Here is an 18,192-nt window from a genome sequence, read left to right as displayed (position 1 = left end):
GAGAGAATCACTAATCAGCTGCCTCCCGCATGCCCCCCACTGGGGGTCAAGCCCACAACCAGGGGCCCTTCAGTCCGCAGGCCGACGCCCTAGCCACTAAGCCAAACCAGCTAGGGCAGTCTTGGATTTTCTTAATACTACATATCAAAACTTTCATTACAGTCTAAAATTTAATAATAGCTCCATTTATCAAGTGAACACTATATGCCAGAATGGGCTAAATGCTTTCTATTCACTATGCCTTTTAATCCTCTCCACAATCCTATGAGGATGCATTTACCTTCTTGTGTTACAAAGAACGCTTAGACATAATGGTGACCAGAACTGGGATTTCTAGAACAGATCTGCCCAACCACAAAGTCTGCATTCTCAATTGCTACATAATCAGCCCAGCTCTCTTTCCAAATCAAAGACAATATGTCAGTGAAAAGTTTATTTCACTGGTGTATAAGGCTCCAGAACTTCCACTCCCACTTTAGTCAAAGCCTTTATACATACTATTTTCTTTGAATAAATTATCTTAAATAAGCTTAAAAACCATTGATCTAGATGACTTCTTCAGTTCTAAATTATGTTTATTCAGATATAATTAGAGTATCTCTTTTACTATTTTTATTATTATGCAGGTAAGACAACACTGAAATTTTAAGGTAGGTTTAAAATGTTTCAATAAAATGAAAGATCATATATTTACACATTAAGGAAGAAAGAAATTCACTATGTGCAAGGCAAGTAAATAATAATAAATGCCACCTTTTAATTATCTGTGAGGGATCTACTATATAGAGGCATGAAGGAATATATGTTGCTTAATAGTGGAGGTAGGAATGGAAAGAGACTGTAAGTTGGCATGAGAGGTTTATCTTTACAGTGATGAAAATGTTCTAAAATTAGGCTATGGTAATGTTTTTACAGATCTATAAATATGCAACTATTCATTGAATTATACACTATAAACAGGTAAATTTTGTTATATAAATCATATAGGCTATTTTTAAAAATGGGTTTGCATCTAGTAAAATTCAGACTTATTTCAAATTGGATTAGGGTAGGTGTTTGAGACAGTTGAACAAAAACTAAATTTACTGACATCTATTAGATTATTTTGTAAATCTAACTATTCATGTCTTAAATAATAACATTACTGCTCCAATAGTATCAAACATTCCTACTACAGTTATAGAATTTAACTAAGTATATATTACAAGGTATAATTACAAGGTGAGGCTCAAAATGATTTATGGTTTAGAAAAGGATGGTAACATAAATAATATAAACAAAAATAGGAATGTCACAGAACTTTACCACCTGCTACAATGTTTTATTGAAGGCTTTTAGAAGAATTTAAAATAACATTCAGTTATAATCATGACTCTTACTAGGCAGCCATTTCAATTATAAAGGTATTTTATAATATATATTTAAGATGAAAACAGTATTGCTTATGTCTATGGATGGAAGTTGAAAGGGAAAATATACACTTTTTCCAAATCCATTTAAAGGAATTTTAGTAATCCAATCTCATTTTAAATCACATTGTGAAAAATATTAAGTTGAAACAATTTACTAAAATACCTATTTTTAAAGTTGCTTTTACTATATAAAAATGACGAACAAAATCTGTGAAATATTCTGAGTTATAAGAGGAAAATAGCTTAGCTGAGAAAGCTTATGTCACTATGTTGTAATCTATGTAGTTTTGCATGGCTGATTGATACTAATTAGTTTGTCAACCTCTATGATTATGAATTTATGTCCAAAAGTAAATTTAATCAGGGAGTAAGCCTTTCTACTCAACCGAACATTTCCAAGGAGTCTCTTTGGAATCAATGATGTTGAGATCTGTTTATATAAAGGTCTTGCTTTCTAGCTGATGGGTGAAAGATTAAAAAAAAATTCCTATTGTGGCAAAATATACATAACATGAATTTAGCAATGTCCTTCCCCCCAGCGCTTGGCAACCACCATTCTATTTTCTGTCTATCAACTTGACTGCTCTAAGTACTTCATTTAAGTAGAATCACACAGTATTTGTCCTTGGTTGTCTGGCTTATTTCACTTAGTATGTCTTCAAGGTGTATTCACTCACATCTGTAGTTTGTACCAGAATTTCCTTCCCTTTGAAAGCTGAATAATATTCCATTGTATGTATATACCACCTTTTGTTGGGTTTCTTCCACATTTTAGCTATTGTGAATAATGCGCCTATGAACAGGGGTATAGAAAGATTCATTCTCATAACCAGCATTCATGCCAGACATGCAGTGCTCCTCTCCAAGCTTATCCATATTATTTTCTAAAAGCAATAAACATTATACAATTCCCAGTTAACTCCTCTTTAACAAAAAGGATTGTTCTGTTGTTGACAATGAAATGTCTGTTTCATTTAGTGTTTCTGTCTGGGAGCAATGCCTTCCTCAATATAAACTCAGGGCCAGAGCGAAGACATTCATTTTTGAAGCAAAAGTATTGAGCTTCGTATCATCCTCTTTCCCAATACTATTTCTATGAATCCCCTCAAAAAGATGTATAGGGAGAGAGCAAGACGCTCATCTAGTAAAACATACACAGGCCAAGAAATTCAGATGTTATATAGACGTGTGTTTTTCAGTAGGAGCACTCTAAATTATACTGCATACTGTAACAGGATAATGCTGAAAATGGTACATACCATCTCTGCATGTAAAAGATCCACCCAAGTTTTGTGCATCATGAATAATTTTTTCCCCAAGATGGGTTAATGCTTCTATTTTTGGAAACAGGTGTTAAAATTTTAAATGGCAATTTCTCTTTCAAATTAAATAATTATAAGTGATTTTTAAAGTAACTCATTTATGTATTTTGGGCACCTCCTGTCTTTAGCACCATGCCTACTCCAAGCCTCAATCCTCCAAATCTATAGGTGGAACTCTGTCCTGAACCCTGCCACCCAAGGTGTCCAGGACTACTCCTGTTGACCCCTCAGACTCTGAGGGCAAAGTTCCAAGAGTAAATAAGGGGGCACTAGAAGGAGACTGCCGAAGAAAAACTAGGAGTGAGGTTTATTTAATAACATAATGCAGATTCCTTGGGGGAGGAGGAGTGTTTGTTTTTTTTTGTTTGTTTTAAGGTAGGGGCTCCCTCTACGGAGACCACCACACATCTGAAGACAACCTCAGATTAGAGACCATCCCCAAAGCAACCTTGGGAGTCATGTGACCATGTGCTAAGCAGTGGTTCTCAACCTTCTGGTCCTTTAAATACAGTTCCTCATGTTGTGACCCAACCATAAAATTATTTTCGTTGCTACTTCATAACTGTAATGTTGCTACTATTATGAATCGTAATGTAAATATCTGATATGCAGGATGGTCTTAGGAGACCCCTGTGAAAGGGTCGTTCGACCGCCAAAGGGGTCGCGACCCATAGGTTGAGAACCGCTGTACGTATCCTGAGTCACTGGTCACCACTGGCCCAAGGGAGCTCTGAGCATCATTGCTCAGTAAATACATGGCTGACACCATGTGTTTGGAAAATATCTAAATATCTCCCCTCCTAACCTGGCACAGAGGTAAAGGAAGGACTACTGTAGCAACACTCTCTACTGGCCCCTGTCATCTTCATCTCTGAGGCAACTTCTGAGAATGTTCGCCTTTGGGGAGCAAACAACAAACAACCCGGATGAACAGATTAAAAATCCATCTGCAAGTAGGACGGGGCACTGCACCTTTCAACAGAACCTTGCAAGGCTTCTTTTATTGCAGGTCCCTCTGAGCAGTTTCTAGGATTACCACGTTTTCCTAAAGCATTTGTTCCAACAGCCAGACCCGAGGCGCCAAGCTATATCCCCGGAGCTTGTGCCTGGGGCGTGTACTGCCTGCTGCAGACACCCGAGATCTCACTGCCAGAACCCGGGGGGGGGGGGGTCGTGCCGCCGACTCCAGGGACAGGTTGGGTGTGGCTTCTGGGCAGGTGGCTGGGGCTTGGAGGGAGGAGTCACCAGGCTCCTGCCACAGTCCCTGGAAAGGACGGCTGCACCCCAAAAGCGAGGACATGCTGGGACCCTGAAGGCCGAGGAGAAACAGACTAAGCAAGACCTGCGGTGGCCCCATCCTCCCCGCACCCGCAGCGGGGGTTCTGAGCAGCTTTCGTCCCTACCCGTGGCAGCAGCGATGCCTGGCGGAGTTTGGGCGCTGGCGCTGGCGCTGATGCTCCTGCACCCCGGGAATGGTCGGCGAGGTAGGGCGCTGGCGGACGGGAGCGCTGGGCTCCACCTGGAGCTCTGGGGAGGGGGCTTCCCCGGTGGCACGTGGGAAATCCTGTGCACATTGAAGGCTGTATCGGTATTTGTCCCTCGCCGACTTCCGCCCTGTCCATCTACGGTCTTCAGTCATTTACAGCCGTGGTGTTCTCCAGTAATCCTTGGGAGGTTGTTGTCTCCTCTTCTGCTTTAAGATCCTCCGCTCTGTTTTCGTTCCTTTGTTTGTGTCCTGCTGATATCTTGCTCCATAAGGTCCCTTTAATTTAACGTAAGAAACTTTTCCCAGACATGTCAGGTATCCTAGCAGCATTGGATGCGAATTCTCAGAAGAGAGTTTAGCTCTAAACTGCACGACTTCTACCCCATCCCACAGCCGGAAATAATTAGTAGATGAACACCTTATTCCTACCAAAAATCAATAACCAGTTTGGTGATGGTATTTTTGTATAGCTGTTAGAATCCCTTTTGCTACTGTACCAGTAAAAGAGATCTCTATGGAGAGAACAACGCTCCTCCCACTTCTTTATCCACGACAAAGAACAGTTTAAAATACAGTAACGTTAAAACAAAACAGACTTTCCACCGAAGACCCAAGTCCAAAGACTGAAGCGCTTTCCGGCTGGAGCTAAAACATCGAAGACCTCTGGCAGGAGCGGGGCAGAGCAGACCCTGGCTACTGTTGCCTGAATAAATTCTCCCTCCTCACCACACCCCAAACTGGGGCTTCCTGCTGGCTTCTGAATTGGCGCCAACCTTCCCAACAGCCGTGCTCTGAAGCCAGAAGCAGATCTGACACAGTCCTGAAACCAACTCCTCTGGCCATGAACAATGCCTGTGCTGGAGTTGTCTTCCTGGCGGCACCTAAGGATGTGGGGAGCTGTGGGTTGTTACTAATCGATGAACGTTACAGCACCCTGTTTGTTGATTATTATTATTATTATCATCCCTGAAGTTCAGAGAGGTTAAGTGTCGCTTTCAAGGCCAGACAGCCTTTGAATGGGAAAGCCTGGGGTGAAGCCCCAATTGTTGAATGCTGGTGTCAAACTCCCTCTGGATAAGCCTGTTTTTCAGCCTCAGATAAGCCCTCCCTGTTTGCAGATGCAAAGGCAGGAAGGAGTTATTGGTAAGATACTTGCCTAGGAGCCTTCATTCTTGGGTAGAGATGCAATAAGAGGATAAGCGTCTAGAATTAACAATCGTATTCCCTTATGGGAATACTGAGTGTGTGATTCAGAATTGTGGTAAGAGAGCAAAATAGATTTAGTAAACCAATACCTCTCTGTTTGACATTGCTTTCCAAACTTTTGTGTTGTTGCAGAAACCATAATCCTATTTTGAAAGCCAGACGCTTAACAATTTTTTATTTATCCTTGAATTTGGAGCTTCAAGGTAGTTTTTCTCTTTCCCACGTCTTTGGGGGAAGTTGTAAGACTTTTAAAAATTCACAATATTTGAAATTAACATAGCGCAATCAATATACCAATGGTTTTATAATTACAATCTCAGATATTCTAAAGTTCCTCTCTTCTGGTGTTAAGCATATTCATCTCTTAAATAATTTATTTTCTTAACATATTTGTCTATTATGAATCTTTAAAAAAATGCTAGTCTGGCCATTGTATTAAACCAGAAAACAATATAATACAAGTTACCTTGTATTTACAAACAAAACTTGAAAACCAAGTGCATATTGTATTATTATGTATCTATTATTTATAACTTGACACATTCTCCCAAAGTATTTGAAATCCAAGTATTGCAGATTCTATTATCTAATACTTAGCTGCTTTCAATTATCTTAGGAAGAAGGCAGCCCTGACCTGTTTGGCCCAGTGGATAGAGCGTTGGGCTGTGGACTGAAAGGTTCCAGGGATCGATTCCAGTCAGGGGCATGTACCTTGGTTGCAGGCTCACTCCCCAGTAGAGGGCGTGCAGGAGGCAGCTGACGATGTTTCTCTCTCCTCGATGTTTCTAACTCTCTATCCCTCTTTCCTCTCTGTAAAAAAAATCAATAAAAATATATTTTAAAAAAAGAAGGCAGAACAAATAGAAATGTAAATTTTAATTTTATTTTATATGTACTCTTGTTTTGAGGGAAATGTTATATTAGGAGTTTGCTTGAAAGTTCTACACATCATTCATGTTATGAAATTGACAGTTAGATGAGATGTGCTTATAAACCTGTTCTTTTAGTACTTGAGGAGCTAAGCCCTCAAACTCTCACATGGGAGCCTAAACAATCCTCATAATTTAGTTAACTATATCTTACATTCTAAAGTTAAAGTTGTAATGAGGTTTTTAAGAGTATGGCTTGTTTATTGCAAGTAAAATTTAAAAATTTTCTACACATATTTTGAACAGTTTAAAAGACAGGAGGAGATTTGGTGGGGAGAAGGGGTGGATTGTGACATATCCAATCTATCTATCTATCTATCTATCTATCTATCTATCTATCTATCTATATATATATATATATGCCTAATATTCCAATTGTCCCTCCAACCGTTCGACCATTTGACTAGTCACTATGATGCTCACTGACCACGCAGGGGCAGATGCTCTGACCGGTAGGTTAGCTTGCTGCTGGGGTCCGCTGATCGGGACTGGGCGAGTCGAGGCCAGACACACCCTGGAGCCCTCCCGTGGTCCCTTCCCAGCCCTGATCATGCACAGGTGGGGTCCCTCAGCCTGGCCTGTGCCTTCTCGCAATCTGGGACCCCTCGGAGGGTGTCAGAGAGCCAGTTTCAGCCTGATCCCCACAGGCCAGGCCGAGGGACCCCACCAGTGCACAAATTCATGCACCGGGCCTCTAGTTTAAAATATGAGCTATTCTTAATTATGTAAATTAAGAAGTTTCCTAAATAGTAAATAAAAATAACTATAAATTCCTGTTTAAATACTATGCATTTTTTAGTGTTATTGGTGTCATACTGTCATTCCTATATCCATCACATCTTTAACTTTGCATTAGAAAAATAATTCTTCAAAACTGCAAAATCAGAGGGCATGTGGGAACTACAGAAGCACTTAGGAAGGAGAAATACTACACAAAATAAAGATGGAGGTATTGACTTTTTCCCCAACACAAAATTCTATTGCAAGATCAGAGAAAATATTTCAATAATTCATACAAACCTTGCCAGTAATCTCTGTTTAAACATTTTCCTTAGTTTCTAACCAGGTGCAATATTCTGGTATTGAAAAGATCTTAGAGCTATTTCAAAGTTACATATGCAGCATATCCCCTGACTTCTATCCACACACACTTTATAAAATATTTAAAGCCACAAGAGCCTTTGAGGCCAAAATTTTCTTGGGAAATTTAAAACTGGTGGAGCAAGAGATAAAAAGAAGAGGAACTTTTGGACTCATTTCTAAAATATTTTACTAAAAAAATTCTTTAGGGAGAAATTTTATCTTGCAAAACATTGCCTTTCATACAGTTTGTTATAACTACAAGCAATAAAAATGAAAAGGAAGAAAATTATAATTTTTATAAGCTATACTTGTGAGATTTATTTGCAAGTTAATATCTCTAGTTTTTTGTGCTCATTAATTTAAGTTAAGAAATTAATTTTGCTTTATGAACACTTCTATAGCATGAAGTTATATAATAAATGGGAGTTTTATTCAGTTAGATCATTTTTTTCACAGTGAATACTTTAATAATGACTGAATTTTTCTTTCAAATTTCTATTTCATAGATTTTGTCTTTATTATAGTGTTTTCCTTCAACAAATATAATATTTAATGCTTAGAGATTTTCTACCTACAGTGGTATCCAAATAAGAAAAATTTCTGTTTCTTATTATTTGGGAATCAGGAGCCTCAAAGAAGAGTTGTATTTCTCAAATTATTCTGTTTCTGCTGCCTCCTCTATGCTGGAAAGAGGAGCTTTATGTTCTTAGTGGGTTTGAGAGAAAAAGTATCTTCCAGGTCACCTGCAGCTCAGAAAGTACAGAACTTTCCCTTTCTCCCTGGTCTTTTCTCGTTCCTCCCTCAAAGCTGTTCCTGTCTACCCTTTTCTGCGCTTAGTAATAAAAAATGGACTTCAATAATCAACTATTAATTGAACTATTTTAACGAAGAGCACACATACATAAAGACACTTATCTTTCCGTCCTAGCTTAGGAATGCTCTCCCGGGGGACACCGGTTACTACAGAGCCCTCACAGAAGTGTCCATTTTGACTCATCGCTCCTCCAGCAGTCAGCCCCTCAAGACCTGATATGTGACCATTCTCTTGCTGCTGGATGGTATCGATTTGTCATCTTTGACAGACCTGCTGAGATGCCAACCAAATGTGTCGAGGTATTCCAACTCACTAAGAACTGTATGTGCTTGTTCTTATGTATATTTTTTCATGGGAGGATCGAATCTTATTGCAACCCATTTATTTCCCATGCTGAATTATTTTAATTTTGTGTCAAGATTGAATTAATCTGAAGTGTTCCATGTTCCTTATTATGTTATGTAATATAGTAATAGTTTATGCTATGCTTATGCAGTCCACCAAGTGATTTTACCTACAGCATCTTATATCATTTTTACAGCAATTCTAGAATACAGTCGATCATTATTATTTGCATCATACAGTGCAGGACACATATATTCTTAGACATAACAGTCCTAGAGTCACCCAGCTAGCAGGTCAGCCAGCCACGTTTTGATCACAAGTTGTCACTCTCCAGGACTCATGTACTTAAATGCAAGTAACCCAAAACCTGCTTCTGTTCCTGTCAGTCTTAAATAGAAGGCACATTCTCCTTATTGTTACTCACATCTTGTGAATTATGAAGAAACAAGAATTATTTTCCCTTTTAAGCATGTAACTAATGTGAGAAAAACTCAGGAAAGATATTTAAATTTTAAGTTGTGACATTGTAGCTGTCTTATTTTCTCCTTTTGGTTTATTTGCTTGCCACATTTGTGACATTTCACTTGCAATAAACTAAAGAATAAATCAGAACTTGAAAGTAAAATTTGAGGAAATTCATTACATCCTTAAGTATTTGTGTTCTTTTGGTTCTATATTTTAAATTAACTATAACTGATTCCAGAACCTCACACAAAGGTGAAGGTGAACTGGCTCTTTTCCTGGATATCAGCTGTGCCCCACAAGAAAGTGTTCCTGTTCCCATTCTTTCATACACTCTCCAACCTAGTTCCTGGACCATTCTGCTGGAGAACAGATAGAATCTACTTTTTGTCTACAAGATAATAAAAATCTGTGTAAATAAATTTCTATTTATAATGTTTTAAGTAACTCATGTGCATTAAAAAACAGAAAATAAAGGACAGCGGAAAAAATAAAATATTGCATGCCTTTAAGTAAGAATTTAAAAAAAAATAATAAAATATTGCATGCCTTTATGTAAGAATTTAAAAAAAAGGACAGGTAATAGAATAACATTCATTGGTAATCCACCTACATATTCTATCATTAACATTTTGCTATTATTCCTTCTTATTTATATTGTTTTGTAAAGTTCATGCTATATGTTCAGTTACCTAACATGATTATTTTCCAGTTACAGCTACAGCATTTGCATTTTCCTATTACTAAAATTATATCGTTTGAAAATAATATGTCATATGTACACCATATTTATTTAAACCATTATCAAATGTGTGTACTTTCAGGTTTTTGCTATAATAAGTAATTATGCATATGTGCATATAAATCATTGTTTGATTTTAGTCTTTTTGAGTTTTTTAAATACATAAATTGTTTTTTTTAAATTAAATCTTTATTGTTCAGATTATTACATTTGTTCCTCTTTTTCCCCCATAACTCCCCTCCTCCCAGTTCCCACCCCACCCTCCACCCTCATTCCCCACCCACTGTCCTCATCCATAGGTGCACGATTTTTGTCCAGTCTCTTTCCGCATCTCCCACACCCCTTTCCCCCCCAAGAATAGTCAGTCCATTCCCTTTCTATGTCCCTGATTCTATTATAATCACCAGTTCATTCTGTTCATCAGATTATTTATTCACTTGATTCTTAGATTCACTTGTTGATAGATGCATATTTGTTGTTCATAATTTGTATCTTTATCTTTTTCTTCTTCCTCCTCTTCTTAAAGGATACCTTTCAGCATTTCATATAATACTGGTTTAGTGGTGATGAACTCCTTTAGCTTTTCCTTATCTGTGAAGCTCTTTATCTGACCTTCAATTCTGAATGATAGCTTTGCTGGATAAAGTAATCTTGGTTGCTTTGCTGGATAAAGTAATCTTGGTTGTAGGTTCTTGGTATTCATCACTTTGAATATTTCTTGCCACTCCCTTCTGGCCTGCAAAGTTTCTGTTGAGAAATCAGCTGACAGTCGTATGGGTATTCCCTTGTAGGTAACTGAGTTTCTTTCTCTTGCTGCTTTTAAGATTCTCTCTTTGTCTTTTGCTCTTTTTGAGTTTTTTAAATACATAGTTAAATTGTTTTTTAAAAATATAATGCTAATTTTTAATTCCAGTAGCAATAGATAAAAATATTTTTCTAGTATAAAGTATTCTCATGTATTCATTAGACATATGTATTTATTCTTTAAATTATGTTTGTGTATTTTTCCCATCTGTGATTTTGGGATCTTTAAATGGATATTATATGGCTAAAATAAAATAAGAAATATAGTAATGTAATAATAAATAAATAATATAACAGACTAAATATAATGCTATTAAGTAATTTTCTCTTTAACTCATTTGTCTTATATTTATTAAATTATTATTTAATATATCAAAATTTTCCTTTATGAGTTTTTCTTTGCTTTTAAGCATGGAAAAATAATTATATTAACAATTATTGAGACATCGCTGTGTGAAAGTTGTGCTATATACATTTTTTAATTTACACTTCACAGCAGTATGAGGTGGGTACTATAATTCACCTAATATAAAAGCAAAGATGTTTAGTGCCCACGGTCATTTTTTCCCAAGTCATATAGCTTCATATTTTTCCTGGGTTAATTTTCTATTTAATTTTATTTTCCATCTGAAACTCGTTTTGATAACTGGCTTTAAGTGTGGCACTAACTTCATTTTTTTCCAAATTGCCGACCAATTGTTTTCACTAGATTTCAAACAATCCCTTCCTTCTCCCCTGATTTTTTGATGCCTCCTCAACTATACATTAACTTCTTACATATACTATTTCCAGCAATTTTTCAAGAAATCTCCAATGTCAGTTCATCTTTGTGCTATATGTTAAGATGCCTTCAGACTGACTTATATTTTCTTAGGTTATCTGACACTGAATTTCTCTTATTCATAATACAAATGTAGCAAATGGAATAAAGGTATTTAAATAGAATAAAATTATATTAATTACGAGGAATCTACCTTTAAGTGTACTATTCCATAAAGTTACTTTTTCTTTTATACTACAGGTATAAGTCATTTGATTTTTTTTTAATATATATTTTATTGATTTTCTACAGAGAGGAAGGGAGAGAGACAGAGACCTAGAAACATCGATGTGAGAGAAACATCGATCAGCCGCCTCCTGCACATCTCCCACTGGGGATATGCCCGCAACCCAGATACATGCCCTTGACCGGAATTGAACCCGACCCTTCAGTCCTCAGGCCGACGCTCTATCCACTGAGCCAAACCGGTTTCGGCAGTCATTTGATTTTTTAAAATATAATTGATAATTAATATTTTAAAGGTTTAGAAGAAAATGTAAAATTGCTTTATCTGCCACGTATAAAAATAAATTGAATTTTCAACTTTTGTTTTCTCTGGTGCAAAAGATGAACCACTGTGGAACACAGGCGCCTATCTGGCTGTCTCTGGGAGACTCAGAAACAATGCCTGCACCGGGGGAGCTCAAGCACCTCACTGCTTGTGCCACGTGGCAGTTTTTGCTGAGCGCTACTGAAGACTGCTGCCTTTTCCAAATCCCAGTGTCTGTAAGAAACTGTGGACAATTTTTTGTGTACTTACTACGACCCACACAGGGGTGTATGGGATATTGTGCAGAAGGTAAGAATACATGGGTAATACACATGAACTGCTAATCATGGCACTGTGTATGCTGGTGTTTTATGCCATTCTCCAGATGGGCTGTATAGAGCTAATGCAATGCTCAAGAGATTTGATCCACTATGATTGCTCCAGTGAAGCTAAATTTCTGGTTTAAACTGGCCAGATTTGTTTAGGATTCTTTGCCAAGATCTTAAAATACTCAAAAATGTTTGTCGATATGGAAGCATCAAAGATTAACATACAATAACAAGCAATAACAAAGGTTAACATACAATAACAATATTCTTCCTCAAAAGCCACAACCCCAGTCTAATCAAGAGCAAATTCATATGTAGAAGATTGAAAATGCTGGAACATACTGTTATAAACCAGTGTTAACAAACTTGGCAAACACTTGCAAATAATAATAATAATTATATGAGTAACACGTATGAACATTTTCATCCTGTGGTTGTTGGGACTTTTCAAATTAGGAAACCCCAAATAACACAGGTACAGCAAAACAGTGGCAAAGAATATTCATACAATTACAAATTGCAATTAATGGTATGGATGAAAAGATTAAATTTTTCTATAATTGAGAATACTTGAGGTGAGAAAAAAATGAAACTTATAATGAGGTGTCACCAGAGAAATCCTCTTCTGAGAATAGGGCATTAATACTGAGAGTTTGAGGATAAACAACCCAGTTTAAGTCAGATTGGATTAAAAGAAAAATAAGGCCCAACTACAAACTGCCCAGACAAACCTGGAAAACCAAGGGTCATTTTCTAATGATAAAAGGGTCAATTCAACAACAGGACATAACAATTATAAATTCTTATGTACCTAATAACAGAGAATCAAAATACATGAAGCAAAACATAGGAAAGACTAGACAAATCTACAGTTAATGTTGGAGATCAACACCCATCTGATAATTAATTGAATATATAGAAACAAAAACAGCAAAAAAGGAGACTAAAAAACTGTCAGCCAACATGATCTACATGACATTTAGAGAAAATTTTACAAAAAACAGAGCATCAATATTCTTTATAAGTGCATATGAAACATTTCCCAAGATAGATCACATCTCGACCCCAATTTTAAAAAGTTAGAATATCACAAAAGTCAATAATATTACTGAACACAGGGTGTCTCCCCAAAAATGTATACAAACTTTTTTTTTAAATTAAATCTGTATTGTTCAGATTATTACATTTGTTCCTCTTTTTTCCCCCCCATAACTCCCCTCCTCCCAGTTCCCGCCCCACCCTCCGCCCTCACTCCCCACCCACTGTCCTCATCCATAGGTGCACGATTTTTGTCCAGTCTCTTCCCGCATCTCCCACACCCCTTTCCCCCCCAAGAATAGTCAGTCCATTCCCTTTCTATGTCCCTGATTCTATTATAATCACCAGTTCATTCTGTTCATCAGATTATTTATTCACTTGATTCTTAGATTCACTTGTTGATAGATGCATATTTGTTGTTCATAATTTGTATCTTTACCTTTTTCTTCCTCTTCCTCTTCTTAAAGGATACCTTTCAGCATTTCATATAATCCTGGTTTGGTGGTGATGAACTCCTTTAGCTTTTCCTTATCTGTGAAGCTCTTTATCTGACCTTCAATTCTGAATGATAACTTTGCTGGATAAAGTAATCTTGGTTGTAGGTTCTTGGTATTCATCACTTTGAATATTTCTTGCCACTCCCTTCTGGCCTGCAAAGTTTCTGTTGAGAAATCAGCTGACAGTCATATGGGTATTCCCTTGTAGGTAACTCGGTTTCTTTTTCTTGCTGCTTTTAAGATTCTCTCTTTGTCTTTTGCTCTTGGCATTTTAATTATGATGTGTCTTGGTGTGGTCCTCTTTGGATTCCTTTTGTTTGGGGTTCTCCGCGCTTCTTGGACCTGTAAAAGTCCATTTCTTTCACCAGGTGGGGGAAGTTTTCTGTCATTATTTCTTCAAATAGGTTTTCAATATCTTGGTCTCTCTCATCTTCTGGCACCCCTATAATTCTGATGTTGGTACGCTTGAAGCTGTCCCAGAGGCTCCTTACACTATCCTCGCATTTTTGGATTCTTTTTTCATTTTGCTTTTCCCGTTGGGTGTTTTTTGCTTCCTCGCATTTCAAATCATTGACTTGATTCTTGCGCTCTTCTGGTCTGCTGTCAGGAGTCTGTATAATATTCGTTATTTCAGTCCGTGTATGCTTAATTTCTAGTTGGTTCCCCAACATAACATCGAGGGTCTCATTAGTTTTCTTGTAGATCTCATTAAGTTTATCGGCGGCTTCTAAACAGTTCTTCAGAGACCTTAAAAGTGTGGTTCTGAACTCTATATCTTCCTTTGACAATTTTGTCCTGTTTCTTTATCTCCGCATTTTGTTATGCTTCCTTGGTGCACCCCCTAGTGGTCTTTGTTCGCAGTCTTATAGTTAAACCTTGATTGTTGTAGCTAATCCCAGGGAGGGTTTGACCTCCAGGCCAAGTGGCTATGAGAATCAGCTGTGTCAGCAGTGAGAGAACTTCTGTCCTCTAGGGAGGTGCTAATCTAGCCTTTGCCTGAAGCTATGCAGCAAATGCCTCTGTGCAGGGCTTGGGTAGGGCGGGTCGCACAGGATCAACAGGGCGGGCCGGAGAGAGCAGTTATGGCGGCTCTCAGTCCTGTCCCCAGGGGCTCTGCCTCTCTGAGTCCCAGCACCCGCTGCAAAGCTCGGAGAGAAAGCTGCACTCGCTCTGACCGAAGCCAGACAGTCCCGCTTCTCCTGTTTGAGTCTGGGTCCCTAAAGACTCGCCTGTATCTGGAGCTCAGAGTCTGCGACTCCCTCCCGATTGAAAACAACAACCGCGCCCTCCGCCGCCAGCCCGCTCCGCGCACTCAGCACCTCAGAATTTGACTTCAGCACTGCGCCTCCTCTGAGTGTCCGTATGCGTTTCTCTTTCCTCCTAGTTGTAGGACTTCCACTCAGCCAGTGTTCCTGTGGTTCTGGGTGATGTCCCTTCCGTCTTTTAGTTTTACTTTTGAAGTAGTTGTTCAAAGCAGCAAACTTCGGCGTTAACCTATGCCGCCATCTTGGTTCTCCCAAACTTTGAATAATTATGACTTCCAATAGGTTAAATCTGAAAAGAAACATCAATTAATCTATCAGCTGTTAAAGTGTATATACATTTTTGGGACACCCTGTATATGAAATACTTAGCAATGAATATGGAAAAATATGTACAAGAACTATAAAGTTAAAATTATAAAATTCTGCTAACAGAAATTATAGAAGTCGTAAAATAATGGAGCAATGAACCATGTTCATGAAATGAAAAGAGTCAATGTTCAGATGTCAATTCTCTTCAAAATGATTTATAGTTCCAAAACAGTCCTAATCAATATACCAGCAAGATTTTTGTGTGGGAATTGACAAGTTCATACTAAAATTTATATGGATATAGAAAGTAGCCATAATCCCCAAACTACTTTGACAAGAAAAAAGTTGGATAATTTACACTATCTGATTGAGACTTATTCTAAAGTTACAGGAATCTACAGAGTGTTATGTTTGCATCAAGATACACAAGTAGACCAATGGAAAAGAAGAGAGCGTCTAGCCCTGGCCGGTTTGGCTCAGTGGATAGAGCATCAGTCTGCTGACCAATGGGTCCTGTGTTCCATTTCAGTCAAGGGCACATACCTCAGTTGCAGGCTTCTCCTTGGCCCTGGCCCTGGTCAAGGCGCCTTCAGGAGGCAACCAATTGATGTTTTTTTCTAACATTGATATTTCTCTCTGTTTTTCCCTCTCTCTTCCACTTTCTCTAAAATCAATGGAAAAATATCCTCGGGTGAAGATTAAAATAAAATAAAATAATAAATAAAATTTATTACTTAATGCAGACTAAAATTTAGAAAACAAGATATAAAAGTTATAATTGTTTTAAAATATAATCCCAAATTATCTCCATTTGATCTCATCCTGAAAAGAGAAAAAATTTATTATGAAAAAATAAAACATAAGTTTTAGTCTGTATTAAAACATACTTCTCTGAAGATTTGTCATTTCATATACATTATATATAAATATATTTATATCTTTATGCTCAATTGGATAAATATAAAAACTCAACCTTTTGCAGCTATTTCTGATGCAAAATTAAACCCATGCGGCCCTGACGAAATCGAAATTGAAGGTGACTGTGTTCGTAAGTATCAGATTTTATTTTTAATAATTTATTTATAAACTAATAATTTCAACAGGCTTTTAGGTTTTGTGATTTACTTTGGATGTTGATTTATGCTAATATTTGACAAAACCTCAGTCTAGTGCAGGGGTGGGCAAACTTTTTGACTCGAGGGCCACAATGGGTTCTTAAACTGGACCAGAGAGCTGGAACAAAAGCATGGATGGAGTGTTTGTGTGAACTAATATAAATTCAAAGTAAACATCATTACATAACAGGGTACGGTCTTTTTTTTTTAGTTTTATTCATTTCAAACGGGCCGGATCCGGCCCGCAGGCCATAGTTTGCCCATGGCTGGTCTAGTGGATATAAAAATCATTTTATCATGCCTTTAAGAAATAGCATTGGAGTTAGCAAAGGTGCAGAGCGGGGCATGTTCATGCCCTGCAAATTGTGTATATATTGGTAGAGTAATTTTATGAGAAAAATTGGCAATTTATCTCAACAATCATAAACATCCTCATGCATTTGTACCTAGCAATTTGACTTCCAAAAATCTAGTTTAGAGAAATATTCAAAGAATTGTGCAGGTACAATTTTTATAAAACCATTTTTCTAATAATATGAAACAATTGCAACTATCCGGTAACTGCAGGTTGGTTATATATTTTTGATATATCCATAATGATAAAATATTCTATAAACAATATGAAAATTCATGAATATATTTTTTGACATTACTATTCATGGTATATTGAAACTAAGAAATCAGATTATGCATCAAAATCTCATTTTTTTCTTCTAGTGATGATTGCATTTGTACCAAATAAGTATTAAAAGATAAACAACAAAAGTGTTAATGGTTGTCATAATTTTTCTTCCCTTTTAAATCTGTAATTTTCATTTTCTAACTTAGTTAACATTTTTAAGTTATTTCAATTATTAAGAAACCTCCTGCTATAATATTCCTTAAGACAAATCACTCTAAATAGATTGCCTAATAAAATGCATGACATCTTCCTAAAAAAAGTGCAGAAATAAAAATTATTGAAACATTAGCCTTTTCCTGGAACCTGTTGGCCAAATGTGATAATGAATGTGAGATTGTTGACATATAATTAATTAACAAAGATTTTTTTATGGTGAAATAAGACATAATGATATAAAACAAATTAGATTATACAATATTCATGTACCACACCTAAAAAGTAATATGATTTATCTTTAAATAAAACTAATATAATAATCCTCAATAAATGTTCTGAGTTGCTTTTCTATAACCTCTTCCAGTTATAAATGAATTTTCCAGTCCCCCTTTCTAGCATTCTTTAAACAAGCTAGTATTTTTTCTGAAAGTCTCAGTGTAATTAGACCCTGTGATTTACGTTCTTAAAAGAATATAATATAATCTAATAATAGACAAACATGGTAATTAACCATAACTTCGCTACCCTTCCCATTGGCTAATCAGGGCGATATGCAAATTAACTGCCAACTAAGATGGTGGTTAACCGCCAACAAAGATGGTGACTAATTTGCATATGTAGACATGATGGGAGGCTAAAGGGGAAGGATGGAAGAAGCCGTCTGCCGGTGTCAGAACCAAGGTGGCAGCCAAGAGCCAGAGAACTGGGCACCTTTGCTGGCCCTCCGCCAGTAATCGGAGAAGCCGGGTGGGGCAAGGAAGAGGGGATGTCCGCCTCTTCCCTGCCCCACCGGGCTTCTCAGATCACCGATCACCGGTGATCGGACAACACCCAGAGGCGGGGCCAGAGGCCAGGCTGCATCCCTGCCTGGGGACACGATCCAGTC

The 18,192-nt window shown here is 37.3% G+C and overlaps 1 protein-coding gene across 1 annotated transcript in view; it reads left to right on the top strand.

Moving 5' to 3' along the window:
- Positions 1–3,951: 3,951 nt before the first annotated feature.
- Positions 3,952–18,192, top strand: part of VWDE (von Willebrand factor D and EGF domains) — a 52,518-nt gene continuing 38,277 nt past the window's right edge. The window contains 4 exon segments of the mRNA XM_059711270.1: positions 3,952–4,218; positions 8,367–8,551; positions 11,993–12,224; positions 16,336–16,401. Of these exon segments, the coding sequence (XP_059567253.1) occupies positions 4,152–4,218; positions 8,367–8,551; positions 11,993–12,224; positions 16,336–16,401 (550 nt within the window). The 5' untranslated portion in view covers positions 3,952–4,151.

The sequence above is a fragment of the Myotis daubentonii genome, chromosome 10 (genome assembly GCF_963259705.1).
Source record: "Myotis daubentonii chromosome 10, mMyoDau2.1, whole genome shotgun sequence".
In the NCBI taxonomy this organism is placed as follows: Eukaryota; Metazoa; Chordata; class Mammalia; order Chiroptera; family Vespertilionidae; genus Myotis; species Myotis daubentonii.
Note: the sequence above shows the minus strand (reverse complement) of the source record. Positions and strands in the feature narration are given on the sequence as shown.